The sequence below is a fragment of the Nipponia nippon genome, unplaced genomic scaffold (genome assembly GCF_047370975.1).
Source record: "Nipponia nippon isolate SJK-2023a ecotype South Korea unplaced genomic scaffold, ASM4737097v1 scaffold_12, whole genome shotgun sequence".
Taxonomy (NCBI): Eukaryota; Metazoa; Chordata; class Aves; order Pelecaniformes; family Threskiornithidae; genus Nipponia; species Nipponia nippon.
The window spans coordinates 13,365,839-13,391,119 of NW_028262313.1; the positions used below are offsets into that span (position 1 = coordinate 13,365,839).

The window sequence follows — 25,281 nt, forward strand, 5'->3', positions numbered from 1 at the left end:
TCTGCTTCAGACTGTTGGGCAGGGGACTTCGCTCCTTGAAATTGATCTTCCCAGGAATATCTGTTACTGAATACTCCGGAGAAGATGGTGCTGAGTCCTAAGTAAGGAGTTCTCAAATATCCAATAAAGCAGTTGTATCCACTGTAACGTGCAGCATTTCAGCACACTGCCTCCTCTTTGAGTTGTGTTCCAGCATACTCTCCTCACTGCCAGGTATGTGGCTGGAAGAGATGAAGATTTCAAGCAGATCAGTGACCAGAGCCCAGTGACTGAGCTGTGCATTAGATGGTCCTGAAATAAAAAAGATGATGACTTCTGGTGGATCATTTCAGCATCTGCCAGAAACAATAAGCTATTTTTCTTCTGTTGGAGAAAGTGAGAAGAGACTTTACCAGAGGTAAAGTGCACATTCAGTTGGCAGCTTAACTCACTGTGAAGCTCAGCAGAAAGCCCAGATGAATCTGAATCCCTGGGGCAAACAGAAGTAGCGTTTCTTACCCTGCTGCAGCTGGGCAGCTCTAATTTCCTCAGGTTGAGTTTGGCTTCAGAGCAACCAACGGAGCTGGAAAGCATCATTCTCTCCTATTCTGAGGGCTGCCCTCTTCATCCTCATCAGCTGGTGGTTGAAAGCCACTGTAAAGACTTCATTGTCAGGGAAAGAGAATTGCAGTGATGGGCAGGGACATTCCTTGCTTTTCCACTCAGACTGCTTGTCAGCATCACTTCCTTGGGTCCAGCCTCAACTCTAACTCCATCAGCTTTTCCAGATTCTTATAAATACATCAAAAGTCAGTACTCACCTGCTCTGTATTGCCTTGTCACGGAGCTCTGCTGCAGCAGGTTTAAAATAAACAAAAGGAAAATAATTTTAAAAACTAAATGTTAGGCTGCAGAACGTATTGCCACTGGAATTTTGGGAGGCCCAAAGTATAAATTGGTTCAAATGGGGATTAGGCAGATTCATAGAGGATTTGCCCAGTACAGACTCTTAAGAGTGACAGTCTCAGTGCAACTCAAGCCAAGCAGTTCTTCAGCAGCTGATCGCTGCTTGATTGGAGGATGTGCTGAAGAAGAATGTCCTGTTAGTTACGTTTCTTATACTCTCCCCAGGTATCTGTTCTTGGTGTGAATAGGAGCAGGATATTCGAATGCATGGTCCTTTCATTTGACTGACTGCAGCACTCCTTAGCTTTGCACATGGTAAGAAGTTGTTTTAGGTCATTCGCCAGAACGTGAGCTCTTCTGCCAGGGGTTTCAGGCAGAGCTGATGAAAGCAGACAGAACCTTGAACACACAGGTCAAGCGCTGTGCTTCCAACCAGAACGTGCAAGTGAGCGGTCTTACTGTGGACTCTCAGGTCTGCAGAAAGGTCTGTGTATCTGTCCCAACCACATACCTATAGTTTGGGGTTGATTTAATCTGCAGAATACTTGTTCTATTTAAGACTGTTTTGTTGGTTGGTATTGTCGCCATTAAGTTTGTCAGAGTCTTGTCTTGCATTGTAATGCTCTTGCGCCCAAAGCTTGAAAGCAGTGTTAAGGTATACGCTATTGAAACCAGATGCTTTTGGTCAATAGATGTGTAGAGCACGTGTAGCATGGCAAGTTCATAGATTAATTGTTGCTTGCATTATCCTCTGGGAGGGAATGCCCAAATGGATTTCTTATGCTCCAAAATTGTTCCCAGGGTCTGTTTCTAGCAAGCAAAGACTAGGCCAGCTGAAAGTGGCAAATACTGTAGGAGTATCACCTCTGTGGTTCATTGCAGACTCGTGCAAAGGGTCTGAAGGTGAATTTGAGGAGTATGTTAGTCCTGTTAAGTATACCTATAAATAAACTTCCCTTATTCATCTGGGTGGCTTGACCTTTCTGCTGCTTATTGTTGTAGGGTCTGCTGTCTGTCTGGAAATCTGAGTGGGGGACATCTTTGAGAAGGAGGCATTGTTTGTATTCCGAGCAGTAGAAAAAATGTGTTTATCATCTTGGGAGGCTTCTCACCTGCTTCAAATCCTTAGGACCTTTCTTTCAGATGTCTTTATTTCTACTTCACTTTGTTCTTTTTTGTGTCAGACACTCTCAAACACGTATTAGATCCTGTATTGCTCTGGAATTGGCTCATTCTAGAAGCTTTGTCTCCTCCGTAACTAAAGAAAGTGAACGGAACCACCAAAGTCTTTAGTGGCAAAACTTGCTGAGCATCTCTGAAGATTACATCTTCTGTAGTTTCTGCTTGTGATTGTGGGAACAGTGCTTGTCTGCCACTATGAAACAGAAAATGTCACTGTGTTTTTAGATAAAATAAGGAAGCAATGACTTTGAACTCCAGCTGTAGGGTATGGTTCCCTAAACTCCTGCTTAAATAAGTTTCAGAAGTTGGGTACATTCTCTGTCCAAATATATCCTGTTTAGTTCCGAGTAAACCATTTGTGAGTGAGACTTGGTTATCCTTTCAGAGGGAAGGATATAAAGAAAGAGTTAATTAGCCATCACCAGTGCAATTATTTTGAGTGTCCTCCTTCATTGATGTAGATGACTTATGCCCATAGTAAGCCCCAATAGGTAGGAATACTGAATCTTCTGCTTCAGGGCTTAAAACAGTACCAAATTTAGAATTAGAATGACTCTAATGGGAGGGAGAAAGGTTGGTGCCACATCTTTTGATTCTAGTGCCTTCCTTGTAGTGTCTACTTACAGCCTGTTCTGGGGATGTGATGCTACTTCAAGTCTTACTCTGCCTCACCACTTGTAGACTCCACCTCCTTCTCCCTTTCCCTCTTCAGGTTTTTCAACCATTATCTCTTTGTGGGGGTATAATTCATTTTTAGCCAATAATGATATAAATGCTTACTTGCTTCATCTCAAAGTCTTGCCCTTTCTGTCTTATGATAATCATGCTGACCATGAGGAGCTGGGCTGTAACTTTGTCCCTCTGATGTTAGCAGTCAGTATCGCATCTTCCTGTGCGAGCGCGCTGTCTGTGCAAAGTCACATCGGTCTTTTTTCCTGACTCTGCATTGCACACTCGTGTCTACTTTGCTACTTGCTCTTATGACTGCTTTTAACATCATTGGCTTTACCACCTTTCTTCTTGCCACTCTCCAGAATTCCTCCTAGTTCTAACTTAAACTTTTCCAATTGTTCTGTGTCTGAATATGAGCCCACATAGTTCTGGGGCTATGCTGTAGCTGTAGTTTTACTATAACATGGTTTATATCTGTCCTCTGACAAAATTCATGCATCATGTCATCCTGTATCTTGTTCAAGGCACAAGCTACAGAGCTGTAAAGGAGTTCTTTCTGCCTCTGGTTTTAAGAGAAAAGATATTTAAAAAATAAAAGATGTGTTAGTTCCATGAGAACAGGTCAGGAGAAAGGACAGACCAAATTATTTGGGTCTGATGAGACAGAGAAGGCAGGGAAGGGGATATTACATAGCACAGAACAGCTGTGTGAAGCCTCCTGGATTGGTACTCAAGTTGTTTCTGATACCTCACTGTGTCATTTAGCATCAGCAAGTCTGCCATGCTGTGGTGAGGTGTGTGGAGGCTGTAGAGTTCCCAAAGGTCTTCTATACCGAACCGCTGCATCCCACTGCTGCTGTTTGGCTTTAGAGTTTTGTAACCTCATGAGTAGATGCCATTGACCTGCTGGTATCCTGGTTATGGCTAGCAGTATTACTGGGCCTTGTTTTACTCCAGCCTTGTTTTACTTCAGAAGAGTGGACAATTAATGTGCTGTGTCAGACTACTTTTCATTTAACTTGCAAGTCTCTCTCATTTCCAGTTGCCATCTTCTAAATGGATTCCAGTGAATTTTCGGGATCTTTGGACCCCCTGTCCTTGCCTGACAAACCACTCATTGGTGATCTCCCTGCTGACATGGAGTTTGGGGAAGATCTCCTGGGCTCCCAAACAGCTTCTACCCAAGAAGTTTCAGTTCTTCAGCCCCCTGACTGGGATCAATCCAAGCAGATGACTGCAGATGGGGACTTGGACCTTCTAGTGAAAGCAGACAGCCTGTCTGAACTAAACAAATCAAATGACCTCGTTCTAGATAAACCTAGTGTCTTGGATATGCTGGAGAAACCTGATGTCTTAGATGACTTGGATAAAACTGCTGACTTGATGGAGCTAGATAAATCGGAGGGTCTGGATGGGCTATATAAGGCACATCCTTCCCAGGATGTGGAGGATGCACCAGCAGACTCCTCTGCCCTCTCTAGAGAAGCCCTTATTCCAGAATCATGGAAAGAAGGGGAAGATGCACCAAAAAACGATTCTGGGGACCTAAAGGAAGATGGTACTGCTGCTATGTCTGCACTGTCTGATGACAATGCCCCTGAATCGCCCCGGCAGCCCATTCCTGACTCCGGGGACCTCAGCAGTGCCCCAGCCACAGAAGAAATCACAGCACAATCCTCAAGTCCACCAATGGCCCCCCCACAGCTCAATCTTAGACAGACAAAGAAGACGAGGTTGAAGGCACCAAGGAAAAGCTCACCCATGCAGAGGGAAGGGGTGGCAGGGGAAGCAGAGGTGGAACTGAGCCTGGACAACAGTGCTGCAGCCTTGCCTCCTGAGCCCACGGAGGAAAACCAGGCAGAGGAAGGGGATGATAGTGGGAACAACTCGCTTAAAGAAAGTAGTGTACTGAAAGCACAGGAAGCCTCACCACCAGCAGGTAGGTTGTTATCTCTGCAGAGCTTGGCTTGCTTTTGCTCAGGAGGTTATTCTGCTGCACATTGCTGAAGCTGGAGTCTGTTCTGCACTCCAGCTTTTCCCATTGTCCTCTGCTATGGAAATTGTCAATGCCACTGATGGGCTAGATTTGGGGAAAGTGTCTTGCCTACAGGGAATAATGCTCTGGAAGTTGCTCCCTTGGTGCACACAAGCTCTTGCTCTGGCTTTCATAGCTTTAACTTTGATTTTCAATGCTCATGTCACCTAGGAGCTTCCCTGATAAAGCTGCGGCTGTGCATCAGCTTAGCTCACACTCTTCAGCACTAGTGTCTTTGCTGGAACTGAGGATCACCAGAAGAAGGTGTTTCCAATAGGCAAAGTCCCTCTGCCCAGGCTGGCCATCCTCAGGACATGCTCAGTCTCAGTCAAAAGCAGTTGGAGGCAACTGCCCAGCATGCCTCCCCCATGCAGGGAGGTCTCCCTTACAGGAGTCCTCCCAAGCTGCGTGTTTGGATCTCTAACTACAGGTGGTGGGTTTAGGAGCTTTCCTGTGTCTGATCACCACCAGAACTGTGCTTGTTAGCCAGGACTGTCTGAGGCTTCATGTGCAGACTGACCCAACGGGTGGCTGCATTTGAAGAACAGCTGTTCTCTTCTGTTGGAGAAAAGCAAGATGTTAGATGCAAGCTTCTTCTGTTCTTCTGTGCTTCTGTTCCAGGAGAAGGCCTGTCTGGGAAGGGAAGTGAGCTGCCAACTGAGAAGGTGAGGACAATGCAGTCAAGTACGTATGCTACAGGAGCATAGAGGGTGGCTGGCTGTTGTCAAACTCTGTGAGGGACACTGGCTGTCTTGTCACCCCTCTGGGAAGGAGTTTGCATGTCTCCTGTGACGGAGTCACCCCTGTGCACTGCCACTGTGCTGTCATGTGGCTTCAGTGTGTCCCTGCTACCCCCAGCTGGAATGTCATTCTCATAAACCTCCTTCCCCTTCTCCCCCGTTTTGCCAGCTCTGGTCAGGTATCCATGGAGGTTTATCCATTTTCAGCCTAGTTATTGGGAAAGCAAATCCCAGAAGTTGGAACTCCACCATGATCTGGGATATTTATCCATGGTTGTCCTAGCAGATGGTTAGCCTAAGTATTTTCTGAATGTCTTCTAGGAGCAGAAAAGAAGTGAACGAGCCAGAAGAACAGAAACTGCCAGGCCTGAAACCGTGAACTCCTCTGAGAGCAGTGAGTAACTAGGGCTGGCCAATACCTGTTTTCAGCCAGAGGGCAGGGCCCAGGCCTGTTGTGGGTAGGTGTGAGTACGGTGGGAACCCTGGAGCTTCTGTGCAGGCTTTCCTCTTACCCAGGACAGGTCCCTTCACCCCGTGAGTCTTCATCCTGGGGTACTTGCCTTGCTTTCTCAGGGCACTTAGGTTGAAGGGAGGGTTGTAGTATTTTTACCATGGTGCGTGGACACCAAGCACCAAGTAATAGGATGAGACTCCGGGGTTGTTCCCAGGAAATCCATCTTCCATCTCCTCAGCCAGGACTTTTCTTCCTTTGTCTCTATGGCAGCAGGCTGTCTGAAGGAAGGTTGCATTTTGGGGATTTTCCTGCAGAAGTACGTGAAGTCTCTGTTCTTTGAGACATTGAGTGTCAGCCTGCCATTCCCTAGTATTTGTGTGTTGCTCCTTCATTGCCTGCCTGTGCTGGAGGCTGGTGATCCAGCTTGTTCCCTTTAAGGTCTACCTGTTCTTGGAGGGTTTTCTGCTATAAATGTTCACAGTTTGGGCTTCTGCTCAACCTTGGCAAACTGTGACTTTCTAGAGAGGAATTGTACTTAAGCCCAGTTTGCTTAAAGACCTCCTGACTCATATCCAATTCCACGAGAATATCTTTTAAGGGTCCCTTTATCATTCCACCCAGACAGGTACAAAGCATGTAGAGGGACTCCAGAAAGGTGACCCCATAAAGCCCCAGCATGTGTCTCAGGGCAGGGGTTTCTGTTTCAGTTCCTAATGAGGGATTTCTGTGCATCTTTCTCTGCTGCTTTGCAGTTCCAGTCTCTGATGAAGACTCTGATGCAATGGTGGATGATCCCAATGATGAGGATTTTGTTCCTTTTCGTACCCGACGCTCAACTCGCATGTCTTTACGCACTCAGATGGCTCAGCGAGCTGCCCGCTCTACTGTCACCAAGATGACTTGTGCCAACTGCAGGACCCCACTGCAGAAGGGCCAAACTGCCTACCAGCGTAAAGGGCTCCCTCAGCTCTTCTGCTCCAGCTCCTGTCTCACCACCTTCTCAAAAAAACCACCTGGCAAGAAGATATGCACCTTCTGTAAAAAGTGTGTGTTCATTCCCCTTTCCTCAATGCTCCCGCGCTTGTGACCCCATTCACCTGCCCTACAACCCTACCTGCCAGTCCCCATCCCTGTGACCCTCATGCTTCCCATTCACCCACGTCATTTCTGCCCGCTGCCAGCTGCTGCCCCATATCTTCCTTCACACACCGCATATCCCATGTTCCCTACACCCCCTTCACATTACTGCCTTTCCCTGCCTGTCCCCAGGCTTAATGCCCCATATCCCAGCCTCCTCTCAGAACAACCTCCTGCATGCTCAGTCTTCAGGCACCACCCCTCTGGGCCAGGACAGAAGCTGCTGTGAGACGGTTCTTGCCACCCTTTTGGGACACCAGAAAGTCCTGTGCATTGCAGTGTGCCATCCTGTCTGTTCATGGCAGGACTGGTGTGTCCCTGCACTAACACATCCCCTCCTGATCCCCAGGGAGATCTGGAACACCAAGGACTCTGTGGTTGCCCAGATAGGTTCAGGTGGCTCTTTCCATGAGTTCTGCACCTCTGTCTGCCTCTCCCTCTATGAGGCCCAGCAGCACAGACCAGCACCTCAGTCCGCAGATGCCTCGGACACCAGCCGCTGCAGCGTCTGCCACAGACCTGGCGAGGTAAACAAATCCCTTGTCCTTCCCATGTCCTGGATGAGGTGCTTGTGACCTGCAGCACTTGGCCCTGCCTGGGACCATCACAGGGCATTTGCCAGGTTCTCCCATGGTGTGAAGCCTCAGCCCCTGAGCTGGCTTCGGCTCGCTCCCAGGTCCTTCCTTGTTACTGTGAACCAGCCCTTACTCCAGCAGAAGAAATAAGGCTTCTGCTTCTCCCCACCCTGAAGCTCATTGCTTCCCACCACTCTACTCTCCCAATTGCTCCACTGACTTTTGGTGAGGGAGGCCAGCCTGAGTCCACACCAGCTTCCAGTATGGCACTTGCCTGAGTTTTAGCATAACAGCTTGTTATTCCAGGGGCTGTGGTAGTAGTGGCCCACGCGCATCAGAAGGAGGCACATGGTGGTTTGGGGGAGTGACAGCAATGATGTCTCTGCAGATCCAGCATGAGGTCAGCAATGGGAGTGTGGTTCACCGCATCTGCAGTGACGCCTGCTTCACCAAGTTCCGGGCCACCAAGGGGCTGAAAACCAACTGCTGTGACAACTGTGGACTTTACATCTACAACAAGGGCTTGCCTCTGGAGTACCTTTTCCACGAAGGCCAGCAAAAACGCTTCTGCAACTCTGCCTGTCTCAACAGTTACAAGAAGGTGTGTGGAGTCAGCTGCCTGGCATGGGGGGGTCTCCGTGGGCACACAGCTCCTTTGCTTGGTGTGGCACAGGGCACTTTATGCAATAGCAGGTGACTCGAATCCCCTTGTCCTTTTGTTGCTGACAAAACATTTAAGAGATTGCTGTGGAGAAACTTTGAAGCAGGCAAACAGAATTTATTTATTCTGCATGGGGCCCATCTTGGACCCAATTACGGGTCAGGCACTCCATAAGCTGGAATGTGCAGCAACACTGGTATATGCAGTTAGCATGGGCTGGCTTCTTTTGGATGTCCCCCCAAAGCTTGGCTGGGTATGTTCCTCTGTGGCCTGAGCAGGCTTCATTTAACTGTGTTGATGGGATTGCCAAGCTCTGTATTCCTGCCAGGGTAGCCTTGAAATGAGAAGGTGAGGTGCTGAAGGCAGGTTTTTTTGCTACCACCACCTGAACCTGCAGACTATCAACCTGGCTCTGGCATCAGGTGTTCCCTGCAGGAGAGCTGCCCTGTGGTGTATACAGCAGTGGGGTGGGATATGAGGGTTGGACCTCGCTGGCTGTGATGGTCTCCCTGGCAGCTCTGTTCTGCTCTGTGTTTGCAGAAGAACACTCGGGTCTACCCATGCATGTGGTGCAAGACATTGTGCAAGAACTTCGACATGCTGCCCAACGTGGATCGCAGTGGCAAGATGGGCTTGTTCTGCTCCATTTGCTGCACTACCTCCCACAAAGTGAAGCAGTCAGGCTTGGTTGGTAAGAGCACCTACATAAAAGGAATCAGTCAACTCTCCACTCTAACTTCTTCCTTGGTACTATTTATTGCTTGTGGATGAGACTGAAAAGAAGGCATGTTGGTTGCCTGGGGAGGAGTCCAGTGAGACAAGTGGAAGGAGATTTGGAGAGGGAGGAACCCTCACAGCATGTAGACATCTTAATACTGAGGGGTAGTGTACATTGCTGTTCTTGAGAATGCAGGAAGCAGTTGTAGTGCCATACTGTGCTGGCATTGCCCTTTCCATTACACAGAGTACCAGGGTGTCCAGGAACGGGTATGGTCTCTGGTGCAAGTATTGCTGCCTGTTTTGTCCAAATTCCTGTAGAGCCAGGGTCACTTCCTTGAACCACTCTGCTCTCCATCCATGTTTAACATTTCTGTCCTGGCAGAACCTGGTGCTCTTAGTTCCCTGGTGTTCTTGTCCCTTGCTTTTTGATTATAGCTTGACAGACTGAGGATGAGTGAGTAGCTTGCATGCCATCCTCAGAATCCAGTCCCACATCCTGTGCTGCTGCCCTCACCAATTCCTATCTGTTTCATCAGGTCCCCCTAGACCCTGCAGCTTCTGCAGAAAGAGTTTATCTGAACCCTGCTATTACAACAAGACAGACCGGGTTGTCTACCAGTTCTGCAGCCCCAGCTGCTGGACCAAATTCCAGGTACTGAAATACCCTTCATGCTGGGCTGGGCTGTAGAGCTCATGCTTCCTTTCACACTTAGCAGAGGCTCCACCTTCCTCAAGCTCCTCAGGGAGGGTCCATAAGAAAGTCTCTGCTGGAGCACAAGAGTTGCAGTGACTGTAGTTGCCAATAACTCGGTCTTGACCCTATCTCCCCCTTCATCCTTTGGGATAAGATGGGCTGTAATTCACTCCTGTCTATCAGGTTATGCCCAGCGGGAGTGCAATGCAGAGCTGTACTGCATGAGTGGTTTGGGATGTAGTGGCCTTACAAGGACACGAGCAAAAGCACAAGTAAGCTAGCAAAGCACAGTGGGCACCTGCTAGTGGGGTGGAAAGGAGCAGAGCTGCTCTCTGAGCCAGGTGTCACCAAGGAACATAAGTCTTCTAGGATATGTTGTCTAAAAATTTACAACCAGCAGGCCTGGGTACCTCATGTTTAATAATCCTCAAAGGCTTGACTGGTGGTTTTTAATCTTCTGATGTTAAGTTTCAGCATATGTGAAATGTTTGTGGTATTCCAAGGCAACTGGAAGAATATTACTTTTGTACCGTTGTCAGAGAACAAAGCAACAACCAGGAAGACCTGGGAGACTTAGGCCAGGACATGCCTTGGGCAACTGAGAAAACTTAGAGAATCTAAAGGTAGAGAGTTAGTTACTGGCAGTTGCAGCATTTGGGTTTGGGGTTTGTTTTCTTGTGGTTTTTATGTTGAGGGTTTTTTGGGTGTTGTTTTTGGGGTTTTTTTGTTTTGTTTTTAATTAATCCTTGATGTAATCCTTTGCTGACATCACAAATGGTGTTGGTAGGGTAGCTGTAGAGTTTTTACAGTTGTAGACTTCATTAAGACTTGAATCATAGAATTGTAGAATAGATTGGGTTGGAAGGGACCTTTAAAGGTCATCTAGTCCAACACCCCCCTGCAATGAGCAGGGACATCTTCAACTAGATCAGGTTGCTCAGAGCCCCATCCAACCTGACCTTGAATGTTTCCAGGGATGAGGCATCTACCACCTCTCTGGGGAACCTGTTCCAGTGTTTCACCACCCTCATTGTAAAAAATTTCTTCCTTATATCTGGTCTGAATCAATCCTCTTCTAGTTTAAAACCATTACCCCCTGTTGTATTGCAACAGGCCCTGCTAAAAAGTTTGTCCCTATCTTTCTTTAAGTATTGAAAGGCTGCAATAAGGTCTCGCTGGAGCCTTCTCTTCTCTAGGCTGAGCAACCCCAACCCTCTCAGCCTTTCTTCATAGGGGAGGTGTTCCACCGCTCTGATCATCTTCGTGGCCCTCCTCTGAACCCGCTCCAACAGGTCCACATCCTTCTTATGCTGGGGGGCCCAGAGCTGGATTCAGGACTCCAGGTAGTGGCTCACCAGAGTGGAGTAGAGGGGCAGAATCACCTCCCTCAACCTGCTGGCCACACTTCTTTTTGAGCAGCCCAGGATACGGTTGGCTTTCTGGGCTGCGAGCATACATTGCCAGCTCATGTCCAGCTTTTCATCCACCAGTACCCCCAAGTCCTTCTCTGCAGGGCTGCAATCCCTTCATCTTCCAGCCTGTGTTGATAATGAGGGTTGCCCTGATCCAGGTGCAGCACCTTGCACTTCGCCTATTGAACTTTATAAGGTTCACAGGGATCCACTTCTTGAGCTTGTCCAGGTCCCTCTGGATGACACCCTGTCCCTCAGACGTGTCAGCCACACCACTCAGCTTGGTGTCATCTGCAAATTTGCTGAGGGTGTACTCGATCCCATTATGTCATTGATGAAGATATTAAATGGTACTGATCCCAATATGGACCCCTGAGGGACACCACTCATCACTGATCTCCATCTGGACATTGAGCTATTGACCACTACCCTCTGGATGTGACCATCCAACCAATTCATCCACTGAACAGTCCATCCATCAAATCCGTACCTCTCCAATTTAGAGAGAAGGATGTTGTGGGGGACCATGTCAAAGGCCTTACAGAAGTCCAGATAGATGACATCCATAGCTCTTCCCTTGTCCACTGATGTAGTCACTCCATCATAGAAGGCCATTAGGTTGGTCAGGCAAGACTTGCCCTTGGTGAAGCCATGCTCGCTGCCTTGAATTACCTCCCTGTCCTCCGTGTGCCTTACCATAGCTTCCAGGAGGATCTGTTCCATGATCTTCCCAGGCACAGAGGTGAGGCTGACAGGTCAGTAGTTCCCAGGGTCCTCCTTTCTACCCTTTTTAAAAATGGGTGCAATGTTTCCCTTTTTCCAGTCACCAGGGACTTCACCTAATTCACCTAACTTGGATTATTGCCATGTAAAATCAGCATTGTAACGTATGAGTAAACCCATGCATAACCTGGGTTAGGAACTGTCTTGCTGGCAGATCTCGGAACACACTTGTCAAAGAAAAAACACTGAAAAGAGTGTTTCAAGATGGCTTCTTGGGGATCAGTATTAAGCCCAAGGAGTCAACATCTTCATCAGTCATCTGGCAATAAAGTCAAAGTAAGCATGATAAAATTTTGCAGATGAAACAAAAACTGGTGAAGTGTTAACTCATGCTGAGGTCAGGGCAGTCATAGAAAGCAAAGCAACTGGATTACTTGACAAGACTGGTTCCTCCTAACCTGTGCTTAAACACAGTTCAATGCAAGATCCTGTATCAGCCTTGCTCAAGTAGTGTGGGGATGTAAGTCCTGGCAAAGTAAGGATTTTGAAAAGGCCCTGGGATTACAGCAGATAAGCTATTCAGTATGAGCATCTCAGTTTGCAGCCAGAGAGGGAAAGATTAATTAAGTTATTACAAGTACAAGCAGAGGAACAGGGAGTTCAAGTTTGGGGCCTAGGGAGCAAAAGAGCTACCTAGAATGTTGCACAGATAGGAAGGATGTTCATCTGATGTCCACTTTATTTTCAATGCTGAAGAAAAATTGGAAGTATGCTGAAAAAAGACAGAAAAATTACATTTGGGCTTGAAAAATGCATCTACTGAGTCACTCGCAGAGCACCTTATCTGAGGTTATCAGAAAGAAAACCAGGAAGATGACTTTATTAATAAATATATCCTTGTGGACAAGACACCAAGTGCTAAGTGGCTGTTTAATCTAGCAGAGGAAGGTGGGATGAGAACGGCTGCTTGAATTCTGAAGTTGCATTACCTTGAAAATAGAAACCAGGCACCTGTGCTTCAAGATCTTTTAGAGAAATTCTCAGAAGAGGTAGCGGAGCCCCGTCTCTTAATGATTTCAAATCCAGAGGGGTGGCAGCTTGAAAGCTTGCTTTCCTGAGAAGAACTGGACCCAGAACACTGGAAGCAAAGTGAAAGTTCTCAAGAATCTGCTCTCCAGGAGCTTGAGACATGATCTGATGGACTGACTGTGAGTCAGTGACAGTGGCAGCAAGCGCAGGTCTGAGCAGGGACAGACAGACTGCTGTGAACGGTGGAGGAGGCAGGAGGTGGTAGCAGTGCGAAGCGGGTGCTCGCTGCCCTCTGTGTGCCTCTCCCTCCATGAGCTGTCTCTGTCTCCTGCAGCGAACCAGCCCGGAAGGTGGGATCCACCTCAACTGCCATTACTGCCACAATCTTTTCAGCGGGAAGCCGGAGATCCTAGACTGGCAGGTGAGGACTTTCCCCAGGGGGATGTTGAGGCGGAGGCCAAGCTGAGTGAGGACCACAGGGCTCCATCCTTTCCCTGCTCAAAGCAGAGCTCCTTCTGCACCAGAGCTCTGAATACCTTAGCTGCAGAGATGTGCCTGGAGAGCGTGCGCCAAGTGCTGCACTCCTGATGTTCAGCAGGATGTCAGAAGGGCAGGAGGAGACCACTTCTGCCAAACCCTGTGCCAGGAGAGCTTGGGACTCGGCTCAGCCCCATAGTCTTGCTCTTGCTTCCCCAAGGAGTGTGGGGACCTCCTGGTGGCCTGGCTGACCCGGTGGCGGTCTCTTTGGCAGGACAAAGTGTATCAGTTCTGCTGTAAGGACTGCTGCGAGGACTTCAAGCGGCTGCGTGGGGTGGTGTCTCAGTGCGAGCACTGCAAGCAGGAGAAGCTGCTGCATGAGAAGATCCGCTTCTCTGGAGTGGAGAAGAACTTCTGCAGCGAAGGTACTTGGGGAAGGCACGGGAGAGGCAGACCCCCCACGCCAGCCCATGCTGGGGGAGGAGAAGAGAGCATGGAGAGGAACAGAGGGGAGATTGTCTTAGCCAGGCCCCGGGGCAAGAGCCTTGCCATGCAGTGAAGGGAGGACTGTCGTGGGGATGGCTTGCTGTCCAGCCAGGCCCTAGGGCAAGATCTTTACCGTTCATTGTGTCCTTGGGGAGGGCTTTCTCACAGCTTTTCTCTCTCTGGGGGCTGGGGAGACAGCAGGTGGCAGCTCCGCTCCTCCTGTCATCATGCACTTCTACGCTCTTGCGTCTGGGCTGGCCTGACCTGGCCTTGCCCTGCCTGCTGGGTTCCTGCACACAGGAGGTTGGAGTCAGACTCTTCCTAGAAGCATGGAGGTGAGAGATGGCAAGTCCCCATGAGGTCCCATCTTATCCCAGCCCCAGGGGCCAGTGCTGGATTGTTCCCTACAGTGTGTTGCGTGTGCTCTGTTGTCTCCGCAGACCTGGATTCTGGTCATGTTTGGGTCAGGGAGGCCCCCAGTTCATCCTGGGAAGGTTTCACTCCTATTGTTTCTCCGCAGGGTGTGTGCTTCTTTACAAACAGGATTTCACCAAGAACCTGGGCCTGTGCTGCATCACCTGCACCTACTGTTCTCAGACCTGCCAGCGGGCGGTCACCGAGCAGCTGGAGGGCAGCACCTGGGACTTCTGTAGTGAAGACTGCAAAAGCAAATACTTGCTCTGGTACTTCAAGGTCAGTATTGGCACTGGCAGCTTGTGCTAAGTGCTGTGGTGGGCACGGCACCCAGATAAGTGGGCATTGCGCTGAGGAAGTTCGCACTGCTGGAGTCTGGCTGGCACTGCTGCGGAGAACCTGGCACTGCTGGAGTCCTGCCTGGCAATGACGGGACACTGCTACGGGGAAGCTCACGTAGCCGGAGTCCCCAGCTGATCCTGCCAGAGCACTGCACTGAGGAAGCTCACAGTGCTGGATCCGCGGCTAGTGCTGCTGTGAGAAGTTCGCACCGCTGGAGTCCCTGGCTGGCACTGGCAGGGCACTGCTGTGGGGAAGCTCACAGCACCTTGCTATGTGCACCTTTCACTGGAGAGTTGTGTTGCACTCAGAGGGGGTGTGGTTAGTTACTCGTTGTTTCTCTCCTGCTGATGCGGGCTTTAGGCAGCTCGGTGCCATGCCTGCAAGCGTCAGGGGAAGCTGCTGGAAACCATCCACTGGCGGGGGCAAATCAAACACTTCTGCAACCAGCAGTGTCTGCTGCGATTTTACAATCAACAGAACCAGCCCAACCTGGACACGCAGAAGGGGCCCGAGAGCCTGCTGAACAGTGAGTAGGAGGGAGGGAGGGGACCTGCATAGCTCAGTCCGAGAGACACAGGGAAGACTGAACAGCGAGGGGTGGAAGCTTCGTGCCTGGGACTGGATGAGACGCTAGGGAACAATCCTGCACTGGCCCTTGGGGGGGGAAAGGACGGAATGGGACCTAATGGGGCTTCTCCATCTCTAACGTCTATGGTTCTATGACACACAGGGCCCAGACGGGAGGAGCCGGTGCCAGCGTGCTGCCTGTAGCTCACACTCTTAGCGAGGATACTCAGGGATTTAACATCCTCATGTTGCCAGCGGAGAGCTCGATTTACAGGGTTAGGGGACAGCGTGGTTTGGCATGATAATCCACCTGCAGCCCCACACCACCTCCGAGCTGTGACCTTCTCAGATCTCATAAGCTAATCAGGATTGGGCCAGGTCAGTGCTTGGATGGGAAACATTCAAGGCAAATGCAGGGTGCTGCAGGAAGTGGTGCTGGTGATGCTGTAGGTGGGCTCTCCTCAGCCAGAGCTGAACCTAGAATGATCTTGAGTGAGTGCTGAGCTGCTGGAGGCACTCTATCTTGCGATGTTAGATTGGAGTCCTACCACTTACCCAAAGATAGCTGCAGCTTTGGGGAGTTGCCAACCGCATGTCCCGGATAACCCCATTCTGCATCTGTGGAGTTCCAGCTGGAGAGGAGATTTTCACTGCCTGTTGCCCCATTTCCTATATTAACTTGAGCCAGTTGCTTATGGAAGATTGCAAAGTGCTTTGGGGTCCCTCAGAATGGAAGGTGCTCGTAGTGACAGTGACAAGACATCGCTTGGCCGTTGGATACTCATGTAGTCTCATTCTGCTTGGTCTTTCATAGGCCACGATCTTCTAGGTAATCTCTGTGATCTAGTTAAAATGCCTGCAGCTTACAGTGGGACTCGCTTTGGTGCATCAAGCTTCGGCAGATACCTGCATTGCAGGCTCAGGGCTTTGCTGCCCTCCCTGGGATTTCATGAGGGGTAGTACCCTGACTAGAGTGCACCAAGGAGGGGAAACCAAGACAAGGACCTTCCCGTGAGAGACCTCATCCTCCATTTCCAGACTCGTCCTGGTTCCTTTCCTGACAGCAGTGGGCTGATTGCAAGACGGAGGAAGCCCTGGATGTCTGTGCTGCTTAGGCACCAAAGCAGAGCTGCTCTGCCAGAAGCAGCAGGTTCCCCCAGCCAGGGGCATCCCAACCTGCCCTCAGAGAGCCACATTCCGTAAAAGGCCATGTGAGGGGACGGCTCAAGTGGCAGCACACTGGAGTGACCTGGATAAGGAACTGTTGGTTTCTGCTGGCATGGGGGCACCCAGGGGGAGTCTGCTTGATGGGACACAGACTGTCTTGCTACCCAGGGGAGGAAGAGGTGTTAAACTTGCTGGTTCCTGTAGCTCACCCAGTGATTCCACAGCCCTAGCCATGCTGTTCCATTTGTCCTCTGCTTTCAAGGCATCTCGCTTGTGAGGGACCAGTAGCACTGCTTTTGGGACACAAGCACAGCGAGCAAGCTCTGCCTGCAGAGGGAAGCATGTTTCACACCATTTGGCCATTGTCTCCTTGGAGCCACGGACCACAAGACTAAGGAGTACCTTCTCCACCACCAACCACCACGAGAGTCTGAGCTCCCCCCTCCACCATATCTCTGGAGGCCCGCAAGAACTTTGCTGTTTGGCATGCGGGGCATCACCCTTCACTGTGCCACAGCTGCCTCTCCGTGCGCCCTGTGAGGCAGAGGACTCTGAGGGCAGCCAAGGAAAAGCCCGTCAGCAGTGGTAAGCGCTTGGCTGAACACAAGCTCCAGGCTGCCTCAGCAGCTGCCACCTTTGGTGAATGCCGCTGGTGGCACTGAGCCCTCTGTGTGCGCTGGCACACCCATCCCCTGCCAGCTGTGGGATAGCTGCGGACATCCTTGTCCTGGGACTGTGGCATACTGCTCAGCTTGCAAAGGAAAAGTGCTGGAGCCAGGGCCTGCTGTGTGCTTACACAGAGAGCTTTCCAGCCCAGCGTGCTGTGCAGGGGATTTCGGGAGGAGCAGCTTGTCAGTGCATGGTGAGGAACAGCTTCTGCCTGGTCCAGCCAGGGTCTCCTGTGGACCTGGCAGCTGTGTTGCCAGCTCACAAGGGACTACCTGGATTTCAGGCCCATCTTGGGCAGAGCTGGTGACTACTTCCTTCTTCTCTTGCAGCCAGTGGTTGTCTAAAACCATTCATTCCTGTGACCCAGTGGCTGCTGCCAACCTGGTGATCCTGAGAGTGCTTGCTGACAATAAAAGTGGCCATCCCTTTTCTGGGAACAGTCTGTGTAATGAGGGATTGAGGAGCTTCTGCCACAGAACTGTGCCCAAAGACTTCCAAGGGGAACTGCATCTGCATGGGGCTGTGCAGCAGGAGAGGACAGAGGGCAGGAAGTCATGGTTGGTGCAGGCAATGCCTTGACAGCTCCTTGCTGGTGTTGGGATGAGAGTAAAGAACAAGCTGCAGCTTTCCTGGAAGCTTGGACATGTAGCACATGGAGCTTTGTGGCAGGAAGGTCTTGTTTCCCTTAGTTCTAAATCATTGGCCTGTGAGGCAATCAACTTTGCTTTTGATTCTGCTGCAGCAGAAACTCTGCTCATACTCTATAGTTTGCCTTTTCTCATTATAGCCATTGGTGTCTCCCACCTAGACCTGCTGCCTGTCCACTTTTGGCTGGTCAGAGGGAGTTCTTGGACCCATCGAGACGATTGCAGATCCTGTGGCTGAATGCTCAGCTGCAGGCTAGGGAGCTTCCTTCAACTGGAACTTACCCGTTGCCCTGTGGTGGTCAGCAAGTGGACCCTGCTGGGCCTCCAGTTGCTCAAGAGCTGTCCTGCGTTTCCTCGGGACAGAGGAAATCTGCACAGTGCAAATGCCCACATGTTGGCCCTTTGGGAGTCTGGGTCTCTCCTGGAGAGCCTATCTACACACAGGAGGTGCAAACGGACCCACCACTCCCTTTGGGTGCTGAGACCTGCTGCTTTCCTTGCAGGTGTCTCCTTCATGGATGGCCCACGGTTAATCAGTGCTGTAGAAGGCAGTTCTTTTTCCCAGCCACATGGGTAACCAGGGCTCACAGGAGACTTGGATGAAGGTGTTCTTTTAGCTCATCAGCCTTTGAGATGGGTGCAGGTTCTCTGCAGAGCAAATGAGCTGGAATTATCATCCAAGCCAGGATAATATTGTCACCGCCTGAGACTAGTGTCTGCCACATGCACCTCTTACCTGCAGATGATCCCCTCTTTCCTTAGGGGAATGGACTGCATCCCTAGGGCTGGAGCAAAGCTGTCTCGCTGCTTTCTGGGATATCTCATAACTCTATTACTAGCTCTGTCACCTTCTTCCTAGGGATCTCGAAGCACTTTGCCAAGATATTTGTAGCAGGGAGATGGAGGCACAGGGAGGGGCCCTGGCTCGGTACAGCAAGCCAATAGGCAGAGCTGGGAATAGAGCCCTGGATTCCTCTCTCTACAAGGGGCTGGGATTTCTCCTGACCTGCTGTGATGGGGATGGGGTGGACTGCAAGGGAGCACAAAATGACATGGGAATGATTTGATTTTTGGAGTTGTAGTGTCTTCTGAGCTGCTAGGGCTAGAGATTGTGGAAATATTAACTGTTCCTGGAGTGGCCAGGAGCAGTTTCTGGGGAGCCTGTCCCTGCCGTCTGGCTGCTGCCACCTCCAGTCCCAGCAGTGGGACCTGTTGGCCCAGGAGCTCTTGAACTTAGAGTTGTTGCTTTCTCTTACAGGTCAGACTTCAGAGCCAAAACCACCTGCCCCTTCCCCACAGAAGGCAGAGACTAACATGGTAAGGCCTGTTGGAGGTAGGAGTTTGCAAGATAGCACAAAGGGGCTGTCCCCAAAGAGAGGACAGATCTGCCATTGCTCAGGGAGATTTCATTCTTCTACAACCAATGCATTTTAAGATGTCTGAGTAGTGGGAGCTGATAACAGCTGCTGGGGAGGGCAGCATCAGCATATCTCCTGCAAGGGGGAGAAAAACCCATTCCATTCCCCAGGAATGGGGATGGGCTCCAGAACAGCCTGCCACTGTGGCACTGGCTCCTCTTTGCATGGTGCTCCCCTGTGCCTGGGTATGGTCACTGTCCCACTGCTGCCCTGTGGGGCAGGAGCAACCAGTGCCAGACTCTTTGCTCACTGGTGCAGAGATGCTGCACAGGCTTGCTGCCTGCCAGGAGCAGCTTGGCAGTCTTTCGGCCGGGTCTGACCATGGGAGCGCGCGTGCATGCGTGTGTGTGTCTGCCATGCTCCAGGAAGTGCTTTGGGACTCTCCAGCTATACCCGTGGTTGGGAAGAGATGGTGCTGCCTTAGGTGGACACCAACCTCCTGCTTTCTGCGTTTCCTCAGCTGTCAGCAAAGACCTCCTCAGCCCAGATGTCTCCAGCCGTGCCGCCTCCCCCGCCCCCTCCGGTTCCAGCCACCCCTCGGAAAAATAAAGCTGCCATGTGTAAACCACTGATGCAGAACCGGGGTGTTTCTTGCAAGATAGAAATGAAGTCCAAAGGATGTCAGACAGGTAGGAAAACAAGACATAACTGCAGGATTACAGGGATGTTTTGGGAAGGCAAGTGACACGTCCCTGCTCCAGACTAAATGTGAATCCAGCTTAAAATGCTGTACAGAGCAGCTGGGCGTTTGGCACTGTGCTTAGGAGTCTCAGGGCAGTGCAGGGCACACACACGGCAGGGCTGGAGGTAGGGAGCCCATTTCCATCAGCAGCAAAAGGAGAGACGCAGAGAGCACTGCAGCATGATCCCACCTCTTGTACAACAACTCCTGTTCCTCTGGAGATTGTCAGCTTGTCTGAGGGGCCGTCTGCTGAGCAGGTTCCACTGTGTAGCTCCTGTCCGGCATGTGTGTGTGGTCTCTAGCATATGCAAGGCAACTAGACCTCTCAGCAGGGCCACATAAGAGCAGGGCATGCACCTCTGGCTAAGGCAAGCCTCTCTTGTTGCAGGGCTGTTTGGCTTGCTGCTGCTCCAGCTCTACCAATGAGTCACAGAAGCTGGTGGCTGGAAGGGCCATGGTGCTGGATGGCTGGGGGCATGGCAGTGCACAGCGGGGCTGGGTGAAGGAGCTGCTGGGAGCAGGCTCACTGATGTACTTTTGCTCTTGTCAGAGGCTGACTGGAAGCCCCAGGTGATTGTGTTGCCAATCCCCGTCCCGATCTTCGTGCCTGTGCCTATGCATATGTACTGCCAGAAAGTACCTGTGCCTTTCTCCATGCCTGTCCCGGTAAGCAACACACTGTGCCCGCTCATGTTCTCGTACTGTCTCGATCCTGCCTTGCTGCATCCTCCCTGCTTCTCTGTTTGTCCTCTTCTCCTGCCTCTGCTTTTACATCATTCGGCTGAGTGTCAGTTTTCTGCCTGGTGTACTGCTGTCGACAGGTGCCTGTGCCAATGTTCCTGCCCACCACGCTGGAGAGCACAGATAAGATTGTGGAGACCATTGAGGAGCTGAAGGTGAAGATCCCCTCCAATCCCCTGGAGGCTGACATCCTGGCCATGGCTGAGATGATTGCAGAGGCTGAGGAACTGGACAAGGCCTCCTCGGACCTGTGCGGTAGGTTCTGCCAGGGCTTGGTCTGGCCCAACAGCTGGGATCATGTGGGGTTTGCCGGCTCTTGGAGCTAGAGCATCTGCCTGGATCGCAGCTCCCCCAAAGCCTTCAAAAAGGGAGCAGGGAAGAGCAAGTCCTCAACTTCCGCTGAGGAGGTACCAGGAAGAGCTGCAGCAGGGAGCAGTGTCTGCCACTGTCCCTTTTGGAGGTGCCAGTCTTGTGGCACGTGTGCAGCACTGTTAGTTTATTCAGGTGGCTGTTCAGGCTCTTACCTAAAGCAGCTTCCCAGCCAGAAGACTAGCAGTCCTGACCTGGCAGGTCCTTTTACTTGGGGGCTGCATTCCTCAAGCCTCACTGACTCTCCCTAGGCTGGGGAGAGGACAAAACGTCCAATGTCTTGCTGTCCAAGGAAAGCTGGGCAGTGCAGATGTCTGGGGCTGCTCTGAGCACAGGACTGTGCGGCAGGGAGCCTGACTTCATTTTCCAACTGTCACGGAGAAAACAGACAAAAGACTTTCAAGAAAGTTCAGTTTATGGTCTACTTTTGCATTGCAGACCTGGTGAGTAACCAGAGTGCAGAGGGTCTCCTGGAGGATTGTGATCTATTTGGACCGGCACGGGATGATGTGTTGGCTATGGCTGTCAAGATGGCAAATGTCCTCGATGAGCCGGGCCAGGACCTGGAGGCTGACTTCCCTAAGAGTAAGAGCTGGGTGAAGCAGGCATGCAGGGCTGCTCATGCTGCAGCGGGGTCCTCCCGCTGCCCTTGGCCAACCGCTGCCAGCAGCATTAAGAGCTGTGTGAACTTCCCTCCCCATGCCCTCTGACTGACCAGGCTTGAGGTCAGGAACTGAGGGTCTTGCAGATGACTGCTTGCAGGAGGGGTGAGGAGAACACCACTTTTGAAGGAGCGTGTGTTTGTCTAGACTAACTGACCTGTTGCGAACATAGGTCTGCAGAGAAGGGGGAATGAGAAGCGTGATTTTAACAGCACAAAAAGCAGGGCAGTGGCACTGGTGTGCTTATGGATGATGATTTCAGAGGATCCAGCAAGGCAAGAGAGAGACCTAGACAGGGCATGACATCCTGGGAGACAACAGAATTGCTGAGTGTTCATTAGCAGGCAGAGGTGGAAGAAGAGGCAGGGACTTGCCAGAGCACAGCAGTGCTGACGCAGGATGCTAGCAGCAAGGGACAGAGAATTGGGGTACCAGTGCTAGCCTGGCACAAGGGGACAAGGAATGTTCCTCAGGTTTAGAAAACAAACAAAAAACTGTGAGAGGGGAGAATGTGGGGCTCTGGTTAGTCTGAGAAAGCTTAGCATCATCTGCCAGAGCTGTATTTCCTTTGTTGGGCTGCGGCTGAAAGTTCATGCCAGGCAGTGGTGGAGGGTATGAAGCATTGGGCTGCATGTTCCCTCTTCATCTTGCTGTAAGAACCAGGCCAGCACAGGGTACAGGATGGGAAGTCTCAGGTGAGCCCTTCTGCCTGTGTTTCCTTTCAGACTCTCTAGACATCAACCCCAGTGTGGACTTCCTCTTTGACTGTGGGCTGGTGGGACCAGATGATGTGTCCACAGAGCAAGATCTGCCTCGTGCTGTCCGAAAGGTGAGCTCTCCGTGGGTACTGCCTGCTTAAAGCTCTTTGGGTTTGGAGTAGGAGCTGCCATCTGGGATGTATAAGGTAAAGTCTGCCAGAAGCTTTGGTGCACTGGGGAGGTTGTGGCCTCTCCCTTCAGGGCATGCCTGGCCTGTGGGCTACTCCATGAATGAAAATACTTGCCTGCCACTTTGGAGGAGCTTTGAATGCCACAGGTCATGTGAGAGCTGGCCTCTTTCCTGCCTGTGGTCATCATAACTAATGGGCCTTGTTGGCATGGCTGTCAGCAGAAGGATGCCTGCTGGCATGGGCACAGGCACACTGGGAGGGAACTGGCAGTCAGCAGGTCTGAGGGGCAGCCAGGACGCTTGCTTCTGTCCCAGGTAGGTGCCCAGTCTCACAGTACACCTCTCTGCAGGGGCAGAAGCGTCTGGTGCTCTCTGAAAGCTGTTCCCGGGACTCAATGAGCAGCCAGCCCACCTGCACAGTGCTGAACTACTCATACGGTGTGAATGCCTGGAAGTCCTGGGTGCAAGCCAAGTATGCAGGGGGAGAGACCAGCAAGGGAGAGGAGCTACGCTTTGGCCGTAAGTACCCTGTCTGGATGGGGTGGAATGGCAGAAGCCTCCCAGAAGCTGGGTCCCAGGGTGTTGAGGACCTCCTGGCCTTGCAGGCTATTGTCTGAGGCTGCTGTGCTTGTCTCCACAGCCAAGCCCATGAGGATCAAGGAAGACATCTTGGCCTGCACAGCAGCTGAGCTCAACTACGGCCTGGCCCAGTTTGTCAAGGAGATAACACGGCCCAATGGGGAGCGCTATGAACCAGACAGCATCTATTACCTCTGCCTTGGCATCCAGCAGGTGAGGGAGGGCTTGCTGCCCTGAAGTCCTCCACAGCCAAACCTGGGGGTCTGATCTGGTGAGGGGAGCTTGTACCCTTTATTCTGCCTTCTGGGGACCCAGAGAGGCTTGCTGGACTGTCCTTTGGTGCCTCACCCCAGGACAGCAGCACACCTGGTTTGGTCTATGTTCCCAAGCCCAGTGGGTAGGGTGGCAGCTGTTCCCCAGCCTTGCACCCTCCTTGCACATCCTTGAGGAGGGCTGGGAGATCTCCCAAACTCAATCTCTTCTTCAGCACCAAGTCTGCATTGTCATACCCTGGGGTTTTCCTCATAGCTCTCAGAAGTGGCTGGTTTTAGGAGTCTGCCCTGCAGCTCTGGTTGTACAAGGGAGAGTGCTCTGCATGTGTACCTTGGGCTCTCTGGGGAGGGTTTGCATTCCATGTGCTGCCATGTCTCTCTTGACTGTGTATTCTGTCCTTTCTAGTACCTGCTCGAGAACAATCGTATGGTGAATATATTTACAGACCTTTACTACCTGACCTTCGTGCAGGAGCTGAACAAGTCCCTGAGCGGCTGGCAACCCACAATCTTACCAAATAGTATGTGTCTCCAGAGTACTTTCAGTCACCACATGCATCCAGTTTGTGCTTCTAGCCTTGGATCCTCCCGTCTGATTGTGCCTCCTCCAGCCTCAACCTTCTTCCTTGGCATGGGCAGCACGGTCCTGCTGTGTCTTGGACTGACCTATACCGGCAGCGGAGCCAGCCTGGTTTACACCTCAGCAGCTTCTGTTGCCCAGAGTCAGGGTAGCTGGGAGCAGAGCACAGCTGCTTTGTGTCCTGGGACAGTTTGAGTCTTTACAACACTTCACAATGATGTCTCCACCCTTTGGCAAAGAGGATACCAAGACAGGCCTTTGCATTCCCAGCATGTGGGTGAGGCCTGCACACTATGCTAAGTGGTGGCCAGGGTTGCTGTGCTGCTGCCTTGTGAGCGGACTTAGAGCTCTGCAGAGGCTTTTCATGATGCTGTGATCTGGGCTGCTTTCCATGCTGTGTCTTGTCAGTGGTTAGTCCACAGCTCCAGCCTCACCTCTGCATATTGGCTGTCCCAGGCACAGGCATTTGGCTCCAGAACTGTGTGTCTAGGCAGGAGCTGGCCATGTCTGTCCTGCCTGCTGCTTTTCCTTTATCTCATGCTGAGTGTGGTGGAGCACTGACCTGGAGTTCACTTTGTGGCCATCTATAGGGATGAGCGGTTAGGATTGATCTGGGTTCTGGCCTGTGGTTTGGCTGCGCTCTGGGGTCACTTGTGGCTGGGCAGAGCCAGCATCTAGCTCTGCTGATGGCTCTGGAGAAGTAACCCCGTGGAAAAGGGGATGTTGTGAAGCGTCAGTCTTTTGCAGTGAGCTTGCCTGGGCAGGGTGAAGGGATTGCCACAAGGCCACTGTTGATGTGACCTGGTTCTTCCTCTGTGCGTTGCAGACACAGTTTTCTCGCGTGTCGAGGAGGAGCACCTCTGGGAGTGCAAGCAGCTGGGTGTTTACTCACCCTTTGTGCTTCTCAACACCCTCATGTTCTTCAATACCAAGTTCTTCGGGCTGCAGACAGCAGAGGAGCACATGCAGCTCTCCTTCACCAATGTGGTGCGCCAGTCCCGCAAGTGCACCACAGCCCGTGGCATGACAAAGGTGGTGAGCATCCGCTACTACGCTCCTGCCAAGCAGAAGAAAGGCCGAGGTAGGATCCGACAGAGCATCTCTCTGTTCCTCCCCCTGCCTCCCCTGTCAGGTCCCAGCCGTGATCCTGCTCTCTCCCCCTCTGCAGATGGCGGCTCTGGAAAGCGTAAGCGTGAGGAGGAGGTACCGATGCTGGAGCAGCGGGAGAACAGGATGAACCCACTCCGATGCCCAGTCAAGTTCTATGAGTTTTATCTCTCCAAATGGTGAGGCCTTCTCTGGAGAAGGGGCATGTGCCATTTTGGGGCCACCTCTCAGTTTTGGTGGGACCCTGTGGAGTGGCTGCTGCTCTCCAAACATTTGTGCTTGAGAGTGAGCCTTG

General features: G+C 51.4%; 1 protein-coding gene across 5 annotated transcripts in view; it reads left to right on the forward strand.

The window, feature by feature from the left end:
- ZMYM3 (zinc finger MYM-type containing 3) overlaps positions 1–25,281 on the forward strand; it is a 33,450-nt gene that overhangs the window by 6,397 nt on the left and 1,772 nt on the right. For 3 of the 5 annotated variants that reach the window (XM_087748845.1, XM_087748846.1, XM_087748847.1), the window contains exons 2-24: positions 3,782–4,678; positions 5,396–5,439; positions 5,836–5,908; positions 6,721–7,012; positions 7,455–7,632; positions 8,069–8,281; positions 8,882–9,032; positions 9,598–9,713; positions 13,254–13,340; positions 13,671–13,821; positions 14,403–14,575; positions 14,999–15,164; positions 18,947–19,005; positions 19,567–19,735; positions 20,339–20,454; positions 20,610–20,784; positions 21,337–21,483; positions 22,286–22,389; positions 22,799–22,967; positions 23,089–23,240; positions 23,706–23,820; positions 24,706–24,960; positions 25,048–25,165. In XM_087748845.1, coding sequence (XP_087604971.1) covers positions 3,796–4,678; positions 5,396–5,439; positions 5,836–5,908; positions 6,721–7,012; positions 7,455–7,632; positions 8,069–8,281; positions 8,882–9,032; positions 9,598–9,713; positions 13,254–13,340; positions 13,671–13,821; positions 14,403–14,575; positions 14,999–15,164; positions 18,947–19,005; positions 19,567–19,735; positions 20,339–20,454; positions 20,610–20,784; positions 21,337–21,483; positions 22,286–22,389; positions 22,799–22,967; positions 23,089–23,240; positions 23,706–23,820; positions 24,706–24,960; positions 25,048–25,165 — 4,106 coding nt within the window. In that variant the 5' untranslated portion in view covers positions 3,782–3,795. Of the gene's footprint in view, positions 1–3,781; positions 4,679–5,395; positions 5,440–5,835; positions 5,909–6,720; positions 7,013–7,454; positions 7,633–8,068; positions 8,282–8,881; positions 9,033–9,597; positions 9,714–13,253; positions 13,341–13,670; positions 13,822–14,402; positions 14,576–14,998; positions 15,165–18,946; positions 19,006–19,566; positions 19,736–20,338; positions 20,455–20,609; positions 20,785–21,336; positions 21,484–22,285; positions 22,390–22,798; positions 22,968–23,088; positions 23,241–23,705; positions 23,821–24,705; positions 24,961–25,047; positions 25,166–25,281 lie in introns of those variants that run through there. The other 2 variants (XR_015702658.1, XM_087748848.1) reach the window with 2 other exon arrangements.